A 25,232-nucleotide genomic window follows, 5' to 3' on the forward strand; every position below is an offset into this window, starting at 1 on the left:
ACTCGCATACACACACTTCACTCCCTCCTTCAGTTGACTCTGATTGTTGCCCCAAACCAGGTGAAAACCCTCGACTTCCCAACCCCCATCCTGCTGGGAAGAAGAGAGATTTCATGCTTTCCTCACTTTTACTTTGGTATCCTCCCAAGTATGTAATTTTCACCACTGGGTAGGTGGTCAGTCGAGGAAGAGGAAACCTGGTTATCGGTTATGCTTCAGCTTGTTGCATTATGTTTTCTGTATATTTGCTTGTTTCTATCTCTTTTCCCATGAACCCTCATTTATGTTTATTTCTTTCAGTGGTGCCTACAGCACCCTCCTCGCCAGTCTTATTGGCAGCAATCAGAACCACTAATGGTATTTTCAGAGACATTAATCTAAGCCCCAAGTAAACATAAAGCATTATTATGCCTCAATTATCCTTGATGGTGAATGCTTCTCAGAGAAAAATCTTTGAAGGGGCATGATGGTAATGATGATAGAAATTCCTTTGGTTGGCAAATGTATGTGATCTAGCATGTGTAAGAATGGACCGTTTCCATCAACCACCATTTACAGAGCTGTCTAGAAACTGTTTCCCCCTGTTTTTCCTTCCTCTCTTTAACCAGACTGAATATGGTATAAAGACATGACCCTTGTTTAAAAAAAAAAAGTTCTGTTTTCATTAACTGTTTCATGTAATGTTACCCTCAAAGAAACTCCTCTAGCTTTTTGCCTGTCTGACATGCTGCCCTCTGAGTTTTATGTTGGCAGCAGGGTGCTCATCAATTTCTACAAGCACATTTTTCCAGTTGGCATGGGCAAACTATTGACCTTAAATACTTAAATATGTTTTGCAATTAAAAAGTATTTCTTTAGTATGAAAAAGTCTCTCCTTTGTAAAAGAGATTTTGAAGTTTTGTATATCTGCAGTGCATCACAGAAAAACATATCAATAACACCTCTGCAGCTGGTATTAATTCTAATATTTGGTATGTCGCAAACACAGTTTTAAAATAATCTAGTTAAAGACAGTATGCACCCACCCCTCGCCCACCTTTGCCTTTCTATTTACCTATATATTTTTTTTTAAAACAGGCAGTTACACATGTAGTGATTGATCGGTATACAAACAACTGTATAGAACAAACGGATGATCAGCAAAGAAATGTAGGAGGTATTCGTGATTTACATTTTGTATCACTTTGCATTTTTTTTTTTTTTTTGTTGTAGAAAAGTACCAAGACGGCGATGGAGCTGGGTCGCACATTCGCCACCCTCTTCTCTGACATCTCCTTCAGGCAGAAGCTCCTGGAGACAAAGACACAGGAGGAGTTTAAGGAAGCGTTGGTGTTCCAGAGGCACCAGCTCACGGCAGCCAACCAGAAGCCAACGGCTCTGGGGAAGGAGGAGACTGACCCTCGCAGTCATAAACCCCTCAAGGTCAGCAAGGAAAATCTATGAGTGTGCGAGTGTGTGTCAGTGCTGGGTGATTAGACACGTTTCCGCACATTTTGAAGTGATGTGAAGGCATTATGAGTCGTGCTTGGTGCCCTGAAATGGTGCCTGTGATTGGTTAGAACTTGTGATGATGTTATATTTGAGGTCTTCTTCCTTTCCTCTGTTTGCCTCATCCCCCCTTACCTTTCGCTTATTTCTTGATCATCTCACATCCTTATGATTGTGTATAGAACAGAGAACTGCGCACATACAGTACAATTATTATTATTTTTATTTCTTTTGTATTTCTTTCTTTCTCTCCCTTCGTCAACCTTCAGCACCATTTCCTCCTCCCCCTTCACTCCTCCACTCCTCCTCGCTCGACTGGCTTGACTCTTCAATCTTTTCTCTCCCCCTAATCAATCAGCATCAACTCCTGCCAGGCCTCCTCAGTGGGTAAATGACCTTACATCTCTCACAGTCCTGTCAGAACTCCCCACGCCTTAGTTACATGTGCATGTGCTCGCCCACACACACACACACACACACCTCCAGAGGGGCTCTGCTCAATGCCACAGACCGACATCTCTTCCTAATGTTGCCACTGGCATGCCACAGCTCCTAGACATTTCCCCTTGTTTTTTTTGTTTGTTTTTTATACAGCAAAGGATTTTGTTAGGTGTTTATCCCAGGGCTTGAAAGGCTCAGTGCCACTCAGAGACAGAGGGCTATATGGGGAAAGACAGATGGAGTGAAAAGGGAAAGAAGTGATGGGGGAGGGGGAGCAGGTGGAATAAAGAGGAAACGGAAAATGATAAAATAAGAAAGAAAATTACAGGGAAAAAGCCAGCCAGTCCGCCTTCTCCTTGTTCCACATCCAAAATTGACACTGGACCACCCGCAACAGCAAACCACTTTCCAGTACTTTAAGAAAAAAGGTCAAATTGCTGCTGTGTTTTTATGTTTTTCCTTTCTGTTGCCTCACTCCATCAGAACGAATGGCAAACAGGTGGACGGTAATTCCTCTCTGAGACTTTTGTTTATCGAACTTGAGCCAAAAGCTGGTGATTGCAACCCCCTCACCCCACACACACAAACACACACATTGTTCCTTGCAATAATAAATAATTCCATGATGTATAGGGATTTAATGAATGAACAGTCATTGTCGAGCAAGCATGTGTAGCTAAAACTAGCCAGCTTGGAGAAAAAAAGTTGTTTACATGTGATGTAAATACCTTTGATCTGTCATAGACCATCCAAACTTTTTAGGATGACAAATGAGGCCAGAATGATTTTCCTGGGAGCTTTTCCCACTCAGCCACCCCCTATCATCATCCGTTCCACTTCATTGCGTAATACTATGTTCAACAAGAAAATGAAACACTGGGTAATTGGATAATTTGCTTAATAAGCTTAATCAGGGCTACACATTTACTCCCTGTCTGGTGTAACCTGAAAGCTCATCTTTTAAAATGAAACACTTCACGTCTCCTTTTAAATCACATGGCTCTTTATAACCATTCTCTTCCTGTCTTGTGTAAAATTATACTTCTCTCCGTCACTGATGCTGTCGTCTCTCTGTCTTTCCCAGTCATTTTTGGAGACACGGGGATCCCATTAAATGTACATCCAAATCCAAATATGCTGCTTTACTTGCTATGTTTTAGATTATATGATTTTTAAGAACTACGCCATTAATGGTCATGACTCAAATGATCTTTCAAAGATCCCCCCCCCAGTGGAATCACCAGCGTCTTAGCTGAATCATCAAATGTGCAACTTTTAATCTAAATGTGTCATTGTCCACTGCAATGCGTGTTTAAAATAAAACGAGGTTTCAGAGCTGGATACAGCCTCTGGCTTTTATTACTCTTCAAGGTCACTGTGGATAAGGCAGACTAAATTAGCAAAATGCCTAAAAGCAAAACAGAGCCATATGCATCAAGAGGGACATAATTTAAGATTATGGGTTTAATTGAAATGCTCATCTCCGTTTAGTTTCAGCTACTTTGGGGCGATGCCTCCTATAGACAGGGAAAATAATACTGGCAGAACGACCTACATGTGATACAGTGATCTTACTGTGCACCCAAATCCAGATTCGACAGAGAAAAAGTCACTCCATCAGTTTTGCTTCTTCATTAGAAACAGTATCTGGCCATTAGGTAACCAGCCTGGACCCTGTAAATCAACAGCCACACAACCCCTATCTCCCTGGGGTTGTGTGTTGGCCGATTTTAGTCGTTTGACCCCTTTAGTCGTTGGACCCCTGTGCCACCATCTTTTCTTTAATGTCAGATACCAACGATTCACCTAGTTGACATCGTAATCGGACTAGGATGGAAAAAAAAAAAGATTTCTACTCCTTGTGCTCCTTGACTGAGCCAAATTCTTATCATTGTTCTTCCTCAATAGTGGCGTCTGTGCAGCAGGTTTTCCTCTAAGCAGCTGATGCTGAGATGTATCTGCTATTTGAACTCCTGGCACTAATCTGAGTTGCTGTTAATTGCTGCTTTCTAAAGCTGGTAACTCTAATGAACTTAAACTCTGCAGCAGGGAAACTCTTTGTCTTCCTTTCTTCAAGTGGTCTGTATGAGCGGCATCTTCATCTAAGTGTCTGATACTTTGCGTTGTAAAAAGGTACAGTTCTCATTGGAAAACATCCCAGCTCACATCATCGTGAAGATACTGCCGCTAGTGTGTCGTCATCAAGCCATAGAGTGGCTTTTTCTTCTATAATGTGGAACATATGTTGGTTTGTTTAACATTATTTCATTTTATATCACAGCGTTGATTCCTTTGCTCTTGTTCTACAGTGTGATACGTAATTCTCCTGACGAAAGGTGGTGCAGGTGGGACTCCATCAGTGAGACTATTTCTCATTTTTAAAAAGTAATCTTTTGTCTTCACAGTGTAAAGATTTCTTCAAAGCTGGCCGGGGAATTTATGAGGACTTTTGCCGCAGGCTGCCTTTCTACCCCTCTGACTTCACAGATGGTAGGCTGGACCTGAACTTGTAGTGAAAATGAATCATCTTGCTTGTTATGGCACACTGTGGTACTTCTGGCAGCTCCTCATTTGTCTGTCACCCTTTGCCTCAGTTACATCTGTGCTGCATCTGTGTCACGTCTAGGGTCATCTCCTGCTAAAATGACATAAAATCTCGGATGCCTTACTGCTCTCATATGTTTCCATATGTCCAGTATTCAGTCATCAGACACGAGACTTTCACACACGTCGCATACTATACATTCTCATTGCAAACGCATCCAGCTGGTGGTTTTATCGACTCATCAAGTCACACTGCTGCCAAATATGAAAGAGCTTTTGTGTCTCAAGTCAAATAAATGTACATCTTACTCAGTGTTGAGTTTTTTTTTTTTTAATGTTAGTTAATTAGTTGCTAGAATAGCTTGTGTAGAAATATTTTAGATTAATCTGTGTAATTCAATATGGTTGTCTGTTGTAAAGAAAAGCCGACAGAGTAAAGAGTTTTCTAGGAGCATTTCCTCTTCAGCTGTTTTCTTTCAGTCTTTCCTCGTGTCACACCAACCAAACACATTGACTGGGCAGTAACAAAATCAAGATATTTCTGTCTTGTGAGCGTCATCAGAGAATGATTATCTGATGAAGGTCACAGGACCAAAATTGTTGTGATCACATTAGAGCCCAATTAAAGTGTTTTATTCCAAAATGAGTTATCCATCATTTGGGTAACTGCTCTTGCAAAATGATGGATGACACGAAACCAAAACAAATGACTCATATTTTAAAAGGGCAGCAGGTAGCGTAATCCTCCGTAGAATATTTTTACTGTATGAACTGGGTGTTTATAGATGTAGAGGCACTGAATGATGAACTGTGCTAATGTTCTTGCCGTTTTGAAATTAAAGTGTTCAGCCTCCTCCGCTCCATTATGAGGTGAATATGACTCATGTGTTTGTGTTTGTCTCCCCTCAGGTATAGTTGGCAGTAATAAAACCCTGCTGAAGTACATGACCACAGCCATCTTCCTCTACATTGCCATCCTCCTCCCTGCCATTGCTTTCGGCTCCCTCAATGATGAGAGCACACGTGGCGAGATCGGTATGAACATGTACTTAAATCTAGAAACATGAACGCTTTTCTCAGATTGGGATTCTTGAGCTCCTGCAAATTTTTCCATGTCAGTATCAAGTGCTGGGTGTAAAAACAGCTATTTTATCAATTGTTTAAGAAAATAACTGTTGAAAAATAAAAGTTTAAAATTAGAAAGAAGAGTTTTAGTCAGGATTTAGAGTTCATTATAACACAGAAGCAGCATTAATTAAGGTTGCCAATGATCTTCTTTTGGTCTCTGTCATCTCTGTGCTTGTCCTGCTAGACTTCAGTGCAAAACCACTGACCACAGTATTTTACTACATAGATTAGAATATACTGCAATGTTTTGAATCATATCTATATGATAATCTCCATTTCATGTATATGGGGTATTTTCACACATTAAAACACTTTTTTACATGATAAACAATTCCTTGAGGCAGTATTATGAAACACGGTACACATTTTTTTTTTTTTTAAATAATTTTAATGAAGTTTTAACAAAGAATGTCAAACAGTTCAGTACACACACAAAGCAATGAACAGCCCACACACACACACCCACAACAGACCTATGACATGGTTAGCAAGTCTAGTATTTTAGGGCATTTACCCAACAATGTAAAATGCCACGAGGTGACTGTTGTGAATTTGCGCTAAATAAATAACATTAATTCAACTGAAAATAATCTTCCTTTTGTACAAAAATATTTAGAGAACATAAACAGCCAATCACTTTAAAAAAAAAATTAATTTTATAACTTTCCACTACTGGACATTTCAAAATAAACAAAGCAGTTCCTTATTTCCATAGTTGACAAGTAATAAGCAAATATTAGCACCTGTTTAAAATTCACAATACCCAGTTTTTACGTTTTTAGCTCAGAAAAATGTGATTTAGCTACTTTCTTTACCTTCTAGCTGATAACATGGCTAATGAATGCACTGAGTTACTAAATAGTAACACATTAGTGTTCAAGTCTTATTTCTTTATATTTGGCTAGGAAAATTGGAAAAACTTACAGTAATTTATCGAAACATGCAGACATATGGGGAAATACAGAATAGACTCAATGGTGCCAATTTGTAAGACTACTTTTTTTTTTTTTTTTTAAATCACAAGAATTTCTAGCTCCTTGAGAGAAAAATCTAAACAATTGAGTAGTGGCTCAAGACTGTTGCACGATACTGTTGGATAAGACCAGAAAGGGCTACGTTTGGTCTCTGTAAGTAGTGCCAAAATCTAGTAGTAATTCTCCTTTATTCATTGTGCTATATGAGCAAGCACTTTCCTTACTAAGTATTTTTCTCTTGTATGTTTGACCTTCACTTTTTTCTGTTTTAAGTCTGAGTTTAAGACATATAGTTGTGAGCTGATGATTGTTCAAAAGTACTTGCAAGTTTCAGGTGACCATACACATAGTAAAACAGTGAAACATTGAAGCCTCTTTTTTGGAAAATATTCACATAATTATGTACTCGGTGGGGGTGGAAAAGGCATCACATTAGCTGTTTTGTTTAAAAAAACGAAAAGGGAAAAAATATACATATTTCCAAAGTTAACGTATCTTATCTGAAAAATTAATATGTAACTTACTTCAGCTTCAAAGGAACCCTAGCAGTCACTCATGCACATTAATCAGAGCTTCACGCTGTGTGTTCTCTGTGTGTCATCTCTCTCCAGATGTTCGGAAGACCATCATTGGCCAGAGTATCGGTGGGGTCATCTACTCGTTGTTTGCCGGCTCTCCTCTAGTCATCCCTCTAACCACAGCTCCCCTCGCCATTTTCATCAGCGGTAGGCTTCCCCGCTGTCATTCAGCTCATCTCAATCAAGATGCACTTATCTTTTCACAGTTTCTGCTGACAGCCAGTTTGAATGGAAGGCTGAGAGTGGGTGGAGTACTAAGAAGATTACGTCAAAAATCAAGAAAAAGAAGCACCCAACCATGTCGAACACCAGCCATAAACTCTTGTCCTCATCTGCTCTTGCTTTTACCAGAAAGCGGTACCGCTAGAGTAATTAAGCTGTTAGCTCACACATGTGCCCTTAATGAGTGTTCCTGGTGCAGTCAAGCAAAAAGCACAAATCTTCAAAAACTTGTTTCTTTTTTTTCAAGAATGAGGAGCAGAACTTTTTTTTTTTTTTTTGCGCACTGTGGTTATGTAATGATTGGTTCCAGGGGCCTGCGGGTCAGGAGAGTCACTCATCGCATTCACAAACATGTAAACTTTAGGTTCAGTTCAGAGAGAGACAGCGCATAAACTGTTACATGGTTTTTACCCAACAGCGATGTTTTGTTGGTTGGAATTTAAACGATCTTGACGGCTGGAAGCTGCAGTATCAGGCCATGATGAGGAAAAGCAGCAACTCCGATGCCAAGATGTAGTTTTAATACCAAGGCTGTTTGTTAGGTTTGTGGTGTGATGATCTTTGAAGTAAATGGGTTAGAACTGTGCTATGCGCATTCTCATGGGCATAATTATAGCACATTTCCAGCAGCCTGTCTGAGCAGAACAATGGCTTGTTTGTAAAGCTGTAACTCATCTGCGTACAAATCTGCTCAAGATTACAACTAAAATTGTTATGGTTTTATCAAACCTATTACAGTTCTTTTTGTCCTTTCATGTTTGAATGAATTTAATTTTTTTCCAGTCATTGTTTATGTGTCTGTACTTGTGTGTGTACAAGTCAGTCTTTGCTGGGAGAGAAATCTGTAATGAAGTTCTTTTGTAACATTTTTTTTCTCACTATCACAAAATTAGCATAGCAATTGTGTTACTTAGTTTCATAATGTGTATTTATTATATGTGGTTTATTTGTCTGTCTGTTTACATGTGCACATGTGCAACTGGAACACAGTGATCCGAGGAATCTGTGACGACTACAACCTGGATTTCCCAGCTTTCTACGCCTGCATTGGGTTGTGGAACTGCCTCTTTCTCATCCTGGGAGGAATCTTCAATGTCAGTCTGCTCATGAAGCTCTTCAAAAGGTGTCCTTCATATTCCTAATTTTATATGTTGGAGTATTTTAATTTTTAAAGTCCAATTTTTTAATCACTTTGAGTTTCCTTTTATTTTGGTTGCTTTCTGTCATATAGAAAAATGTTTTAAATTGTCTTGTAACAACAGAAAACTTTATGGGACAGCAGGATGTTTTTAAAGAATGCACACAATCAATGTTTGAAATGTATTATTATTATTATTATATTCTAGTATTTTTAAGTAGTTTTAACTGCTATGTGCTCCATTTACTTATTTTAAAGGTAGTTTATATTTACTCTCCAGGCATGTGTGGCATAACATAACATTGCAATCAGTGCAACTCTGGTTAATTTGAAAAAAGTATGTGTTACACAGTTTGAGTAAATTTGAAACACAGTTTTTAGTTTTGTTTTGGTTCACAGATTGGGAAATATCTTGCATTGAAATTTCCATACATAAGAGTCCATAATTTTGATTAATAAATATATTTATACTCAAATTCTGCCAGACCAGCATGCATTCAAACACCTACCAGCTGTAATGCACTTCCCACTCGGTACTTGGCTAACAGCGCCAACTCTCGTTATGGGACTTGCAGCAATTTGCTGTTCGGCTGGTTTTATGATACTGACCTGTAAATCCTGCTACTGTGTTATCTTAGGAACCGCATCCATTTAGTTGGTGATGCATTATAGTTGTAGTTTATTGCAAAGTTGGTGTCATACTGCCAGTATATCAGCTAATGGAGATTATAAAATGAATTACATGTATTTATCACAGTGTCTTATATAGGCAGTGAAATTAACTTCATGTTGGCCAGAGATTAAAGTAATTTCCATGGAGGGTTATTCTGCATTATTGGTCAGTGTCAGACTTAAATGGACTTCCTGAGTATTCCTGAGCTTCCATTTGAAGTATTTATAAGCTCTAATGTGGAACCTTAAGGTTAAATGACAATGCTGATAGTGTGTTCTGTGTTGAAATAAATATTTAACTAATGAATTTATAACATTAACAATGTTTGCGACATTCCTGTCTTGCCTTTAGACAATGCGTGTTTGTGTCATAGTCGAGCTCTGTGACGTGTTCCTCTTGACTGAATAGTCGCTGCATTTTCTATGGAAGGAGGTTCAAACAAGCCGTCAAACAGCCGTTCTATTTGAGCTCTCGATGAAAACCCGGGTTAACAAAGAAACTTGGTAACCACAGCTGCGCCACCTATGATCTCTAATTGGACTAATGCAGCTAATACAAGAAAACCCTTTCATGTACCCTAAAAACACAAGACTGTAAAAAAGTATCAATTATAAGAAAACAGTAATGCACACTTTATTCTGAAAATATGTTTGTTAATTCATTAATTTTCATTTCCTTCTTATGTGTTTTTTTTATTATGGGTGTCCTTTTTATTTATATGTATTTATATTAGTTTTTACTGTCTTACAACGGTCTTAATTGTGTAATGTGTTTAGGTCAACAGAGGAGGTCATTGCCCTGTTCATTTCCATTGCTTTTGTGGTTGATGCTGTGAAAGGCACAGTCAAAAGTAAGTTCATGACACACACGAGAAATATCTTTTTTTTCTGTGAGTTGTTTACACGTTGCTTTTCTGTGGTGAAAATCAAATCAAGTAGTCGGCTAACTCAACACACCTGCTGTCGAATCTGCCGCAAGCTCGTGTCTGATGTGATTTCTAAGCCCCGAAAGATAAAGAAAATAAAGGCCTTCACTGCCACATACATACACATTATTATGTGTAAGTGAATTTTGAGATTATCATTTAAGTGGGCAGCTGAGAGTCATAAGATCTCTTCAACTAATCCTTTTAATTAAAAACTGTCGAATAGTTTCTTCCAGTGTTTCTATATTCCTTCTGCAGTCCTCTGCACCTCTTAAAATCGAATACTTATCAAGAAACAAACTGTGTTTATTGTGATGGTGAGGCCAGATAGAATTCTTTCATAATAACAGCTAAAGACTTATATTTAATACCCTGACAGCAAAACAAAAGACCAAAAGAGTGTTAGACAGTCACCTGCCAAATGACTTACTAGTGAACCACGGGTAATATAATAATATGATCTCAATTAGTAAATTTAGATAAACAAGCATATGTTGAGAAATATTACCTTTTAAAATAGTAGGGAGACAGAAATACCATACGAGGTCATTTGTTACTGTTGTGGGTCAGCAGGTTGAGAGGCTTTAGAAATTAATCAGTCCAGATTTTGAACCCCATCTGCAGCTATATTATACCACCCCAGCTTTTATGGTCCCATATCATAAATATTTTACACAATTTAATTTCACAAAAATGAGATGACGATAGCTGAATGTAATTTATTTTGAATGCAGTGTTCTCCTGTTTTGTAGATTGCCAGTGCAGTAGTTCAATTTTCAGAAGCCATTTGTAAAATACGCTCCGAGCTCATATGCCATTACCATAACATTAACCTATGCTATTTTGCTGACACTGTTCCTCCAAAATATTTTCCACTAACACAAATGAATACAGTTTGGGGCTGTATCTAGTCACCTGCACAACCTCGCCTAGCCTGTAACTTTATCCCTGTTTGATGAAAAGACCTGTGGAGGGAGCTAGTCATCTCGCACACTATTCCTCAAGTGATGTTAGAAGGTATTATGTTGCACTCATTATGAAATTAAAGAGACAAAGTTGTGCATTCATTCTAAGTCACAATGGCAGGAAAACCATCTCCACTGAGCTTAAAATCCCAGCCTTTAGCCACACATTACAGTTGGTGAGCTATTTATTCTGCAGCCCTTATGGGTGCAAAGACTGATTTAAGCAAACTAGGCAGAGTTTGTTAAAGCAGGTGTAGATAACGTATTCTGTGCTGTTTCCCCATCATTTCACCCCTAATCCAGACTCGGCCTATTCTGCTAAATTTGATTAGTTTAGATTATCACAAAGGTTACTGGTTCATTTAGTGGTTGGACAGAGAACACTGGCATCAAACACCCAAACATACAAGAAAAATAGCACCTTGAGTATTTTACAGCCTGGTTGATGGGCATTCAGTGTAGAGGCATAACTCAGATGAGATTTATCTCGCTTTCAAAGTTTTATCCCCAGCAGTACTGACAGTTACTCTCACGTGTCTCTTCATGAAAGATTTAAACATTATTAAAAGACTTGTTTCTTTGCCTTTTTTGTGTTGACTGCAACATGAACAATGCAACCTGAGCATGATTGACATTTTTTTGTAGCTTTGGTTAGGTTATATACAAGGCTTCTTGAAAGATTTCAAGATTTTCCTGTTTAATAGGAATCCAATCAATATTTTTTTTAAAGGATTATAAATATGTCAGCTGTAAGTTTTGGATTTCATTTGAGATCTGTGATATTGCTTCATTTACTATACCAGACTTTGGCAGCATACTTGTTGTTATTGTCCGTTCATTGTATCTCTGATGGTTCACATGGAATCTGTTGGCACTAACGATGCATTTTATAGCCAGTGTTGCAAAGGTTACTTTTAAAATGTATTCCAATACAGATTACAGAATACATGCCCAAAATGTAGTTTGTAACGTATTCGGTTAAGTTACTCAATGTGAGTAATGTATTCTGAATACTTTGGATTACTTGATATATTGTCATGCTTTTCACAACTACATGAATGCACTTTTCCTGTGTGATTTGTTACTATTACTGAAGGCTACTCGCCACCGAGCTAACATTGTTAGCTACCAGATTGTAATGCAGCCTTCATTAATAGTAATAAATCACACAGCAATAGTACATTGACGATACTGAAGTAGCACATAACCCAGGTAGCTACCACAACTAAAACAAGGTAGTTGCAGTAGGCTAACGTTTGTTTTTAAAAACAAACTGACTTCCAGATGGTTGCTGATAAACAGAGTTTGCATTGCACGGTCAGATTTCGCCCATCCCTTTGTTCTTTAAATGTGAAGTGGTGTTGGAATTTCCAAGTAAGAAACGCATTCCTGCCCGTGCACTGCTGGCTCTGTTGTGCTGGCTCCGGGTCCATTGTGTAACTGACACCACCAACATTAACAGGACGCTTGCATTAGAGCCTCTTTTGTTTGGGTTTCCGGCAGTGCGTGGTATTACAAAAATTAGAGAGGGGATAGAGAGGGCATAGCCTAAAATATGAAACAGGAAAAGACAGCCGTGTAATACATTGATTTCAACAAAGTAATTGTATTGTAATTATCACCAATTTAAGCGGTAACTGTAATGGAATACAGTTACTTATTTTGTATTTTAAATACGTAACCCCAGAACATGTATTTCGTTACTCCCCAACACTGTTTATAGCTAAACACTGTGAATGTGATTTCAGTCTTTCATAGGTACTACCACGCTCCAACACTGGCCAACAGAAGCATAGGGGACTTTCCTCAAGGTGGAGACCTGCTGGGGGGAAACAGGAGTGAGGTGGTCGCGGGGTTTGCACTTACTGAATCCTTCATCCAGTGCAGTCGAGAGAGACCTGTCCTCTGCCTCCTGCTGATGCTCGGGACATTATGGATGGGCTATACTCTCTACCAGTTCAAAAGGAGGTATGTGCAGCACTGCAGTGCTGCAGCAGTCTTAACATAAATCACTGGAGAAGTTTAAATTGTGTTTGGATGGGAGCACTGCCTGCTAGCATGAATACCGCTGAGTAGGGCCTTGACTCTAAAGATTGCAGGAGTGACAGAGCTTACAGGAACTTTCCAGACAGCTCTTACAAAGCTCACTTTTCAGTCGAAGCTTCTGTTCCAGCCTGTGATTTAATAAGCATTAATATTCTACTTCTGATTGCTCCCAGTAATCAAATCAACCTCAAAGCTCGATTCAATTGTGTAAGTAAAAGGCGGACCAAGGTACTTAAGCAGTGTCAGGATTGCAGCCATTGTCCTTGTCTTGTCCACAGTAATTGTATTCCTCTATTATTTGTCTCTCCCTCCTCACTCCCTTCTCCTTTCTCCCTCTCTCTCTTCAAGTCCGTTCCTGCATGCCAAAGTGAGGGAGGTGCTGTCGGACTGTGCCCTGCCAATCTCAGTGCTCATGTTCTCCTTCATCGGCTCCTACATTTTCAGTGACATTGAACGTCAGTATCATTTATTGCTTGGTAGTGTTAATATAATTTATTTATTGCAGTTATAGAGTGCATTTGAGATGTTCATTATAAATAATACTATGCAGTGTAATATAGTGTGTTTCTTACTTTAAAACTGTTTTAAAACTAAAAATGTTTGAATAATGTGACCAGGTGCAGCACTTTTTTTTCACCCTATTTCTAACACTTTTATTTTGGAGAAGGTGTTGTGACTTTGGCCTGTACCAGTAAATTCAAGTCATTGACACAGGTGGAGGAAAACGTATCTTGCAATTCTCACACACGCAAAGCGATAGAGGTTCATTGCCTTGGTCAAGGATGTTACTGCGAGTAGTCAAGAACTAAACCATCAATTGTCTGTGTGATTAGTGGAAGACTTGCGGTATAGCTCGACAGCTATATAATGTCCACTTCATTCAAAAGAGACCACAAAATAAAACTTGAAACTGTCCCTAATACTTGGTTAGTGGTTAATTAGTTTTCTCTTTTCTCAGTAATTGTGTATTTATTAAACCTTGCACATGTTTTTTTTCTATTTAGTAAGGGGAGATTCATGTTCTTAAAACTCTTTAAACCTTGAATGCCCACACAAATTCCATTTCAAATTACTACATAATCATGTGATAAAGTGAGTGTTCACAGGACTCTATGCAATTCTGTGAAAAAATAAGTACACCCCATGATTCACTGGCTTTTTAGAACCACCTTCAACAGCAATAACTTGAAGTAATTGTTTACTTTGACTTTGTCAGTCTCTCGCGCTGTTGTGGAGAAATTTTGGCTCAGTCTTCTTTTTAGGGCTGTTTCACTTGATTGAGGTTTGTAGGTAGCTCTCTTCTTTGGTAACTTTACTTTGGTAACTTTATTGTCCCTAACGGGAAATTGATTTGCAGTATGTCCGTACAAACAAACAAACAAACAAACAGACAACCAACACATCACATACACACTCCAAAATAATATAATATAAGCCTGAGAAAACAACCTATATTTGTCATCAAAAAAGTACAATGTGCAATGGCAACAACCCCCTTCAAGTCTCACTATAGCGTTTCAGTCAGGCTGTGTCAGGGACCATTGAAATACTAGGATTCTTTTCTTTTTCTGTTGTAGATTTGCTGGTATTGTTGAGATGACCATCCTGTCGAGTGAGACTGTTTGGCCAAGTTTTAGCCGGCAGACAGACAGCTTCATATTTAACATAAGGATACAGTCCACTACAGAGTTCATGGTTGACTCAGTAACTGTAAACAGCCCAGGTCTAGTGACTGCAAAACAAGCCCAAATCATCAGCACTCTGTCACCATACTAGAAAGTTGGTAGAAGGTATTTGTCCTGATACGTTGTGGTTTTTGCCAAAACAGGCGCTGTGCATTATTCTTAACCTGTGCTACCATGCTCTTTTTAGAAATAAGAGGTTTCATTATTTTTCTAATTGTACTGTCATTAACTTTAATATTTAACATGGCTAATGGAGCCCTGAAGAGTCTGCAGTGTAGCTCTTTGCTTTTAATAGTATCTCTGCAGTCTTGCAGTCTGACCTTGGGGTGAATTTGCTGGGACGGTCACTCATGGGAGGATTGTTGCATTGTGTTAACAAACACATGAATACTCCAGACCTGCAAACTGTCGAAACTTGTGCTTTTAGAGAGGAGCTCGCACATGCGGATGATCAATAATCAAGTGCATGTGATTTGCAGCACTATGCTACTACTTATCCTCTTAATTCCTATGAAGGCCTGTGAAAACTTTATTTATCTCTATAGTCTGTCACGGCATTTTAATAGAAGATAACTGAGACATTAAATCGTTTCTTGAATGCATCTATAAATATATATTTTAATAATTTACTCTTGAGAGCTTTTTTGAGCATCTGGTTTGTCAGGAATAGACATTTAACATTTTTACACAATTATGAAATAAAATTGTTGAAGCAACCTAAGTGTAAACAGTGATTGCTCAATCTCTTACTTTGTGACATACTGTGGTATTTTTTGAGCTCCATTTAAGGAATTTGAAGATATCCTAAACTTACTTGAAGATACTCCCAAACTTATAACCTTTTTATTTCCAAAACATGTTTTCTAACTGCGAGGCCCCTCTTATTTAACGCCTTTATTGTCTTTTTATGTTCCCCAATCAAGGCACAGGCCAAAACACATTGGAGATTTTCAATTTTTATCCTCTATTGTTTAGCATCATTTTGTGTCCCCATTCATTGTTGCCAAGGCAGCAGCTGTTCTCTAGAGGTCGACATAGAAACAAAGAGATCAGTGCCAAACCCTCAAATGAATTTAAATATAAGTGCTTTACCTCCAGAGACAATAAGTCATAAGATAATAGAGCCATTATTGTATTGTCATTCCTTCCTAAATTTAACCAACTGCACTTAATTCAACCGCCTTTGACAGGAGAGTGTGCCAAAAAAGATGTTCAGCATTTGAAAAAAAGAAATACAGCCTCTCTTATGATTATTGGTGTGAAAAAAAACATGAGTCATTACAGGAGTTTAAGAGACAGTCGTGTTTGTAATGATTGAATGTGATGAGATAGGAGTAATGCTAATGAATTTTACACAGCTCTTTTCTTGAGAATATTCTTAATGAATTTCAGTATATTCACACATACAAGAATCTTGTTGGAAGCAGATGTTTCTCATGTCCCAGGCTAAAGTTAAATATGAGTTATGATGGCGGTTTAAGGCATCATTTTGTAATATAAACTTAAACTCGTGGTTGTTGTTTTTTTTTTGTTTAATTTTCTTCCTTTGAAACAGTTCCAGTGTTTAAAGTTCATAACCGGCCCACCTTCAACGTGGCACCATTTGAGCGGCTGTCGCCCATGAACGTTGTCAGCGCCATGGGACTCGGCTTTCTCCTGGCCCTCCTTATCTTCATCGACCAGAACATCGTCGTTTCACTGACGAACGCACCAGAAAACAGGTAAATCCTTATATGCTGAGCAGACGTTGGACATCTAAGAGATATGATTGCAAAACTCTCTTCACTGAAAATAGCTTAACAACACCAAGGGGAAAGTTGAGTTGATTCTAGTATTTGCTTAGCACTCTTCCTGTGACCATTCGGAATGCTGTCAGACTTTTAGAGATCCACTCCTCCACTTTGGAATTTGCTTCAACCGGATATTTTCCAGTCTGTTGGGGAGGGTGGAAGTCAAATTGTCACAGTCAGAGAGCTCTAAAGAAGCCTCGGAGCCAAAACACAATGTGAGCTTTTACCCAGTTCTTCTAAATTTGCATTGGATGGGCCAATTTAGAGCCATCAACCATCTAGCAGCCCTACAATGAAAACATATAATGATGGAATTTCTGGCATTAGCTTGTACATTTGTTGGACAGAGATTAATTGGATCTAAATGTCTGCTCTAAATATGGAAGAATTCCCCAGAGGGCAGATATCCACTAGTCCTCAAAATTCAGAAAAAGAATTAAAGATATCTAAAAATGGGACTCATTGTGAGATGAAAAAGAGTGGTAAACAGAATTCACTTTGTTTATACCTCATGTCTTCCTTCATATGTCATTAATAAAAGAGTCCCAAACAGCTGAAGCTATTTCTGCTGCAGCTTTGTTCTTTGTGTTATTTTATCTGGTCCATTCCTTTATTTGCTTTACATCTTTTTTGAAGCATTTGAACTTTTTTCCCCCACCCGCACAGATATTTGATTCCATCAGTCGTGTTAGTTTAAAAAATATGACAACATTTTGAAAATGAATAAAGACTTTACAGGCTCTCAGCATGATCCCAACTTACAAAGTTATATATATGGTTGTTGAGTGGATATAAATGAAAATGAAGCTAAAGGCTTCTTCACCAATAAAATCCTCTATCACTTAGATTTATGCTTGATGACCTAAAGTTTCCTATGCACTGTAATTTACAGTATGCAGCGGTGCCAATGTCATATGCAAGGGCATAGAGCAGGAGGCACGACTAGTGATCAGTGTGTTCATATTTCTTTACAACACTGCTGCTGTCTGCCTTCAGGCAGCATATTTACAGTTTTAGGCTACCAACACACACACACACACACACACACACACACACACACACACACACACACACACACAGTCCCCCTCATACCACCTCAGAGATGATGCATTGCAGTGATCCCTCACTAACAGGGGCAAAAAAAAAGTTTGGTGGCATCAAAAAGGTCGCAGCCTTGTTTTTGTGTAACATTACTGTAATGTCATGCTCGGTTTATGATGTCATCATCAGTGACATATTGGTTGTGCTTTTCATTCTGTAAAAAAAGAAAAGAGAACGAATCCACAAAAATGTACAGGATTTTTTCTTTTATGTTTAATGGGAAAAAGTTAGTGAAACGTGAGCGAGGTTTGTCGAAGGGCATCACTGACCTTAGGAGAAAGATGCCCTTTTTGGTTTTAGCAGAAGTGTACTAGTAGTTGTAGAGTGTACAGGCAGACTACTGTCACGTGGACTTACTTCTAAAAATTTGTGTATGGCAGTTTTCTTGTGCGTGCCTTTAAACCTATTTATAGAACTTATGGTAAATGTACTCTGTTACTTTTTTACATTTGTATGTAATTTGTCCCTTTATGGTTTTAGAGGCAGCTTTAACCTGTTTTTGTGCTGCATTATGCTGTTGACTGTAATGGTTGCGTTACTCCTCAGATTGCTGAAGGGTACTGCATATCACTGGGACCTAATGCTCTCTGGGCTCATTAACATCCTAATGTCAGTGCTGGGGTTGCCCTGGATGCATGCCGCCTTTCCCCACTCCACCCTCCATGTGCGCCAGCTGGCTTTTGTGGAGCAGCGCGTTGAGGGGGGGCACCTCTACGAGACGTGAGTTACCCACCCTCTCACTTCCAGTGCTAATCAGATTCTTAATTAAAGCTCGTCTTCAGAGCGTGTGGCGACTGTAATTTTGAGTTGTATCCTGTTCTTCCCTGATTGCGTGATTACTATGTAACTAAAGATTTTCCCTCGGGGTGGAAGAGGTGAGGGAGTTTTTAATAGATGAGAGGATTATGTTCATCATTCTGGCCACACAGATATGTGCAAAATTACAGTTTGCATATATTCGGGATTAAGAAAGTAGTTGAGTATGATTAATGGAGACTAGGGGGGACGGTCTTATATAAGTTCAGAAGATTTAATTAGAGATATAAGCTGGAGAAAAGTGTGCCATTTCAGGAATTTTGAAAGTGTGTATATGTCTGAAAATTTCGAATATTAGTATCACTGACTGTTTATGAACAGCTGTTATTTCCAGTGTTTTTGAAGGTGTACTACATAAAGTATTTTTATTGCATCTTTATTAGGAGGTGCTTACTAGTCCTGAACAGGTGACATTAAATTAAAAAGACTCAAGAATAAGATAAACACAAGGTAAAATAAATAAAAATTACACAACGAGAAAAATGTGAGGTTTCAGCTCCACAGGTTGAGAGTCCAAATGAGGTCATTCCAAGGTCACAGATGCAATCCCTCACGTTGCTTTGATTGTTTCCTTAAAATGATGGTGAGGTCCATTTTCAACTTCAGAAAACATATATAATTGTGCAGGTTCTTATTGATTAATACTAAATACTTTAAAGCTTTTCCAGCTTTATACAAATCAAAAGTAATCTTTGTCATATTTCACTTTGCAAAGCAGATGCATTTTTAAATAGCAAATTCAAAATGCTCACATGTTTTTTGTTTTTTTTTTAAGTCTAGCCGACACCTCCAATCATGTTCCATTAATTGGAGTGCAGGATTGCTGGTGCCTGACTTCAATTAGCTTTTGTAGATGTCATTAGCCTAGGGCTTTCCTTACTTTTTCCAAACAACTCTGCAAATTTTTTAAATCAACTATACTCTAGCAAAAAGCTTATTTGTATTTTATTAATTTAAACTTGTGTTTGTTCATGATGCGGATGAAGAGATGTTCTTATTATCACACAGGCGACTCATAAGTCCTGATCATTTTTGTTATTTTATTGTTCAAAAAGAGTGGTTAATATTTTTAATCTGTAAGAAGAGAGTTATCAGTAATAGCAGAAATCTTCATCCTTTTTGTGGTTTTAAAAATAACAGGATCTGTTAATGAGATATTGGAAAAAAATATATAGCATGTCTTTTCCCCACTGCTCAGGCCCCTTAAACTCTGGGAAGTGGGTCTGGAAAATTCCTGATTTTTCAAATGAAAAAATATGCTGCAATACTGATAACAAAATCCCAGAAAATACATTGTCTGTTGCATTGTATGAATCAATTGGGGGCTTTCCAGTAACCATTCATTTGTATGTTATTGTGTGCGTTTTCTCAGTATCGTCCAGGTTAAGGAGACCCGTCTGACGTCTCTGGCTGCCAACATCTTCATTGGCATATCAGTGTTGCTGTTGCCTCTCCCGCTGCAGTGGATACCCAAACCTGTCCTCTATGGCCTCTTCCTCTACATCGCCCTCACCTCCATCGACGGAAACCAGATGTGCGACCGAATGGCTCTCCTTCTGAAGGAGCAGGTCAGAAAGTGTGTGGTGGAAGTAACAGTTGAATAAATGTGTGTGTCCGTGTCCATATGTCGATAGCAGGGCTCTGCAGATCAAACGGTTGACTGTGTGCCCGGTGCTGGAGGACCAGACACGAGTGAAATGGTATTTGCAAATATAATTTTTGTGCTCGTATATTCACAGTACGAGGTGGGTAGTGTTTAGTGAATTAAGACAGATAAGCTGATAAATTAACATTTTTATTCTAGTATAGTGTATCAAACACATAACAATACTAAAAGAGAATGCTGATTGTTTGTCTTGAGTGTTTTATCCTTTGTGTCCGATTTAACCTTCCTTCTCTCTCAGTAAAGATGTAAAGCAAGGCTTGCCATTTTTCCCTACGCTTGGTAATGTCACACACTGGCGCCTCCTAATGACGATATGAGGAAATGACTCAAAATTTACAGGTTTCGCTGTGTAGAAAGCCTGCATAAGTGTAAATCTTAGTGTTGTAGAAGCATTTATGCTCATGTACATATACAATCATGCAAAGATTAAACTGAAAATAAAATAAATGTATTAATTAAATAAAAGTAAAACCAAACCTTAAAAAATCTCATATAAACATTGTTCAATTTAATGACCACATTTTTTTTGCTTCGTATGAAATCCAGATCTTTGTCTGTTTTCTTCTTCACATAAATACATTTTCTGTCCTCACCTGTAGATAATACCAATTTACTGACTGTACAGGTACCAACCAAGCTTTAGAAGATGCAGATTTGTCCTGTCATTTTTTTAAATTTATTTGCTCTTTGTTTGTTATAAGATTAGTACCTGACACCAGATCAGTTGGTGGAGCTAAATTAGTTTTTGCTGCAGCTCGACTGGGACTGCATGTCCTACCAACAATCAATGTTATTGTGGTATACAGTCACACAGGAGATACTATAAATGCAGTTATTGTACGTTGTAGGAATGAATGCTAAACGTTCGTTGTGATTTAAAATCCAGAGTGCACTTCTTAAATGCGTGTGGGTTGCCCACTTCCCTTAGTCATTCCTTTAAGTTTGCAGGAGACCTGAGGACAGTGAAGAAGAAGAGCCACAGGGGAGATTGTTTTTTAATCTGTCTTGATCCTCTCACCTCCTGCAGACGTCTTACCCACCTACCCACTACATCCGCAAAGTGCCCCAGAGGAAGATCCACTACTTCACCTTCCTGCAGATGATGCAGCTGCTGGTGCTGTGTACATTTGGCATGTACCCGATACCGTACATGAAAATGATCTTCCCTCTGGTCATGATCCTCCTAATCCCAATCAGGTACGACTGTGACCACTTTGTCCCGTAAAATTGTTTTCTCGGGTGCTTTAAACCAGGGTGACATTCAGCACCACACGGGTAATAACAAGAGCTGTGTCTGACCTAAATCTGCCCTCTAGATGAAAAAAGCTTTAAATTACAGTGAAGTCTGGTTTCTGCTGTCTTTTTTTTTCTTTCAAAAATCTTCATATCTCTCTAAAAAGTGCTATTATGGGGAATAAAGTAGACAAGATGATGGATTATCTTTAAATGTTAAAGTTTAAAAACAGAATAATGTGGAATGGAAAAAAACTGCAACGTCTGACTGAACGATACCCAAATATTGATCAGATTGATAAAACTTTGAAACACACTGTATGGAGGCTTTTACCATAATGATCAGATGCAGAACTAAAGCACAGCATACAAGCCTACTGGAAATACCTGAATTTAAAAAACAAAGTTTCAATTATTTATTAGATGATCACAGTGGATAAATACACTGAAAAAATACATTTTTCATGAGGTGACCTGCATTAGTACATTTTTGTGTGGGGAAGAAGTATTACACATATGCTTGAGACACGACACAGCATTGATATTCAGCAAAGTTGTGCTTCAGGTTACTGGGTGCGAGCTAATTCAATATTCCCCTTTTCACTTGTTTGTTTTGGTTCCCTCCAACTTTGTTTTTCCAACTGGATTGTAATAAAAATCAGGTTACATTAATGAGTTAAAAATATAGGGGGAAAATTCTCAGTCATTCTTTTTTCAGTCTGATTTTATAGTGCAAATGTTGACACTTAATCACCATGAAGGTAAATGTGTATAAAATAATAATATCCTGAAACCATAAAGTGCATCTTTTAAAGTTTGGGGGCTCGTAAATTAGCCACTGTAGAAATGCGCTCTTGATCACTGGTAGCACTGATAAGAAGGCGGTCAGTTTTATCTGGTAAAATCAGACACTTTGGGGTTTATTTTCTTCTTATGCTTTCTTTCTGCTCTAACAAGCACCAACTGACATGAATTATCTGTGCTCTGTGTTTAGGAACAACGTGCTCCCTCATATCATTGAGGCCAAATACTTGGACATAATGGATGCCCAACACATGTAGCTACAGATGGAATAAGCTCTGGATCCACATAAAGACATCTGGAATTTAAACAAAAAAAAAAAAAAAAAGAAAAAAAAGAAAATTAACAAAAACATATTTTTCAATGCAAAACTGTATGGAAAGCAAAAAGGAAATATATATCGACTGTTTTGATTTTTGTATCCGATAAGAACATTCTTTTAGGTGAAACACTGGAAAAGTGGCAAGTCATGTGAAGAGGGACGAGAGTCGTGGGAAATATTTTCCAAACATTAAATGGACAGCATCTCTCTGAAGGGGAAATTCTACCGAAAAAAAGGAAGGAGGAAAAAAAATGAAACATAAAACGGGACCATCCAGAACTCCCTGTTTCACTTCTGTTTGACCCTCTCAGATTGTTCAGTGCCATATACCTCCATCTTCTCCATTCACACCTTTTACTTTTCTATGGTAACACTTTACAATATCCTACTGCAGTGTGTACATCTGTGTTTTAACCTGTGGGCAACTGCTTCAAGTATTCACTAATACTGCTCAAGTAATAAAACTGCTGCCAGTGGAAATTGCGTATTAATTAGAAAGGTGTAATGGCACAATGTCAGTATGAACATTATCTATTTTTGACACTTTGCACTCACATTGTGTTTTTACACTGCCATACAGGGAGGTTTGCCATCTGTACACTGTGTTAAGTATTGAAAATCTTTTCCATGGACCACTTACATGAAAGTAATACCGCGTTTAGGCCACTGTAAAGAAAATCTTTACCTTAATCATTGTGCAGTGTTAAAACCTTCACATTCCTACACCTTTTAGCTGTGATCCTCCCTTTTATCTATGTAGGACACGTGCGTCCTTACATGTTTTGATTCTAAGTCATTCCAAAAACGTTAGTATTCATTAAGGTGTGTGTGCGTGTGCGTCTGTGTGTGCGTGTGTGCGCCATCATCTAGCTTTCTGCCGGGTCTTAGAAAACCGAATTTTTAAGGTGGAATTTAAGTGCTCAGATGAATTTTAAAAAATACATTCCACGGGTATATATTATGTGTAATTATTTAGAAAGACAGCACAAACCAAATCATATAGTAAAGTCTTTATGAAATTATGAATATATTAGAATATATTATGGCAGTATATAAAACTTATTATTGTTCAAATCTAGGATTATTTATTTATCATGATGACCGTTTGTCAAGTGGAGAATGATCATTTTGTGTGTTTGCCCTGACCTGTTGTTCTCTTTTTGCTCTTTTTCATCCCACAGATACCAAATGTTGTATTCCGAATGTGTCTCACATATGACTCTCCCACAGTTTACATATCAAAGTCCCTTCCAGTTCCATGTCACAGTTCTGGTGCATTGCTAGTAAAGTCAGGTTAAAAAAAACAAAACAAAGCATCTGAGAGCTTTGGACTGAACAAAATGCATTTTTTTTCCTGTGATCAAGTGTTCAAAAATGAGTTTTAGAATAACCCAGTCTTGTTTTCTATTTAGATGTTATGATTAGATCAGTGCTTGCAGATGTTGTCATGTAATAATCCAGGTGTCTGGAGAGATTAATATTGTTATCTACAGCTCAAAAAGAAAAAAAAGATTCTAAGCACTGATTTGCTTAAAGCATGTCACCTGGGTTTTTAATACAATGTGATGCCAATGGACATGTATCCTACATGAGAAAAAAAAGTAGCAAGTCAAACAGTAACTTCTCATTAAAACGAATGCAATGCTCAATATTTAGCAATACTGTGTATAAAGCAGAACTTCACCAGTGATATTGGGGTGAATCAGCAAAGGCGGACCCATCACTGAAGCAATGACAGGCCAGCTGTATTTTTACAACAGCACCTTTTCAGTCCATCCTCATGGTACAAACGCTGCTCTGCGCTGATTTGATTACGTTACACATCAAGAGGAAAAAATAAATAAATATATATATATTTGCCTGTCAAAGAGGCATCCACAGTGGCAGATTTTGTTGCTTTCCCAATATCCAAATGGCAGCTCCCGCACTTCTGTTCAACTTTGTCTTACAGATGTGAGAAAGATGTCCAATTTAAGCAGATGGATGTCTCATGCTGAGATAGCAAGGCATAAAAGCCTGCAAGCATTTGCATAATCCTTGGACTAAGCCTTAAGACAGCACTGGTGAAAGCAGGATGAGATTGTGAGGTATGAAGGAATATGTACAGTTTGCAATGCAAAGTTTAGTTTTTATTAACTATCCATTATAATCCAACGCAAGGTATTAGTTTCTAACTTTGGACTGAGATTTACTGATTCTTCTTCTTATGTGACAGTACTGTTGTTGTTCCTTGATATCCTCACTGTACTGATCATTTTGGAATAGCAGCAAACTTCTCTCAGAGGACTTGATATTGGATTTGGGATGAAAGATACTACTCAGTTTGTGAAACCTTGACTTCCCCTTCCTCCTAATTGGATTTGTTTGAAATTGCGTACTGTGATGTTTTGTTTAGGTTAACCACCCCTCTTTTCTGATTTCATATAGCCTACTTTTTCTAATCATGAATGTATGATGTGTGGATTTTTATATAGCATACTAATTTAGGTGTCAAACAGAATCTGTAATTTTGTCAAAAAGATCAGCTATATTTGTAAGCTGTAAGATGTAAAATGAGAAAAAATGGTTATCAAAACAGAATGTGTTGGTTTACTATAGTGTGTGTGTGTGTGTGTGTGTGTGTGTGTGTGTGTGTGTGTATATATATATACACACACACACACACACACACACACTCTACGCTGAAAAAGAGAGAT

General features: G+C 38.1%; 1 protein-coding gene across 3 annotated transcripts in view; it reads left to right on the forward strand.

Moving 5' to 3' along the window:
- slc4a11 (solute carrier family 4 member 11) overlaps positions 1–24,185 on the forward strand; it is a 103,263-nt gene extending 79,078 nt beyond the window's left edge. For all 3 annotated transcript variants that reach the window (XM_026151298.1, XM_026151300.1, XM_026151299.1), the window contains 13 exons: positions 1,213–1,422; positions 4,335–4,419; positions 5,383–5,508; positions 7,187–7,300; positions 8,366–8,498; positions 9,963–10,036; positions 12,825–13,044; positions 13,471–13,577; positions 16,363–16,528; positions 18,245–18,418; positions 19,887–20,082; positions 21,208–21,377; positions 22,408–24,185. In XM_026151298.1, coding sequence (XP_026007083.1) covers positions 1,213–1,422; positions 4,335–4,419; positions 5,383–5,508; positions 7,187–7,300; positions 8,366–8,498; positions 9,963–10,036; positions 12,825–13,044; positions 13,471–13,577; positions 16,363–16,528; positions 18,245–18,418; positions 19,887–20,082; positions 21,208–21,377; positions 22,408–22,474 — 1,842 coding nt within the window. In that variant the 3' untranslated portion in view covers positions 22,475–24,185. The remainder of the gene's footprint in view (positions 1–1,212; positions 1,423–4,334; positions 4,420–5,382; positions 5,509–7,186; positions 7,301–8,365; positions 8,499–9,962; positions 10,037–12,824; positions 13,045–13,470; positions 13,578–16,362; positions 16,529–18,244; positions 18,419–19,886; positions 20,083–21,207; positions 21,378–22,407) is intronic.
- The last annotated feature ends 1,047 nt before the right edge of the window (positions 24,186–25,232 follow it).

This window comes from Astatotilapia calliptera, chromosome 19, assembly GCF_900246225.1.
Source record: "Astatotilapia calliptera chromosome 19, fAstCal1.2, whole genome shotgun sequence".
Taxonomy (NCBI): Eukaryota; Metazoa; Chordata; class Actinopteri; order Cichliformes; family Cichlidae; genus Astatotilapia; species Astatotilapia calliptera.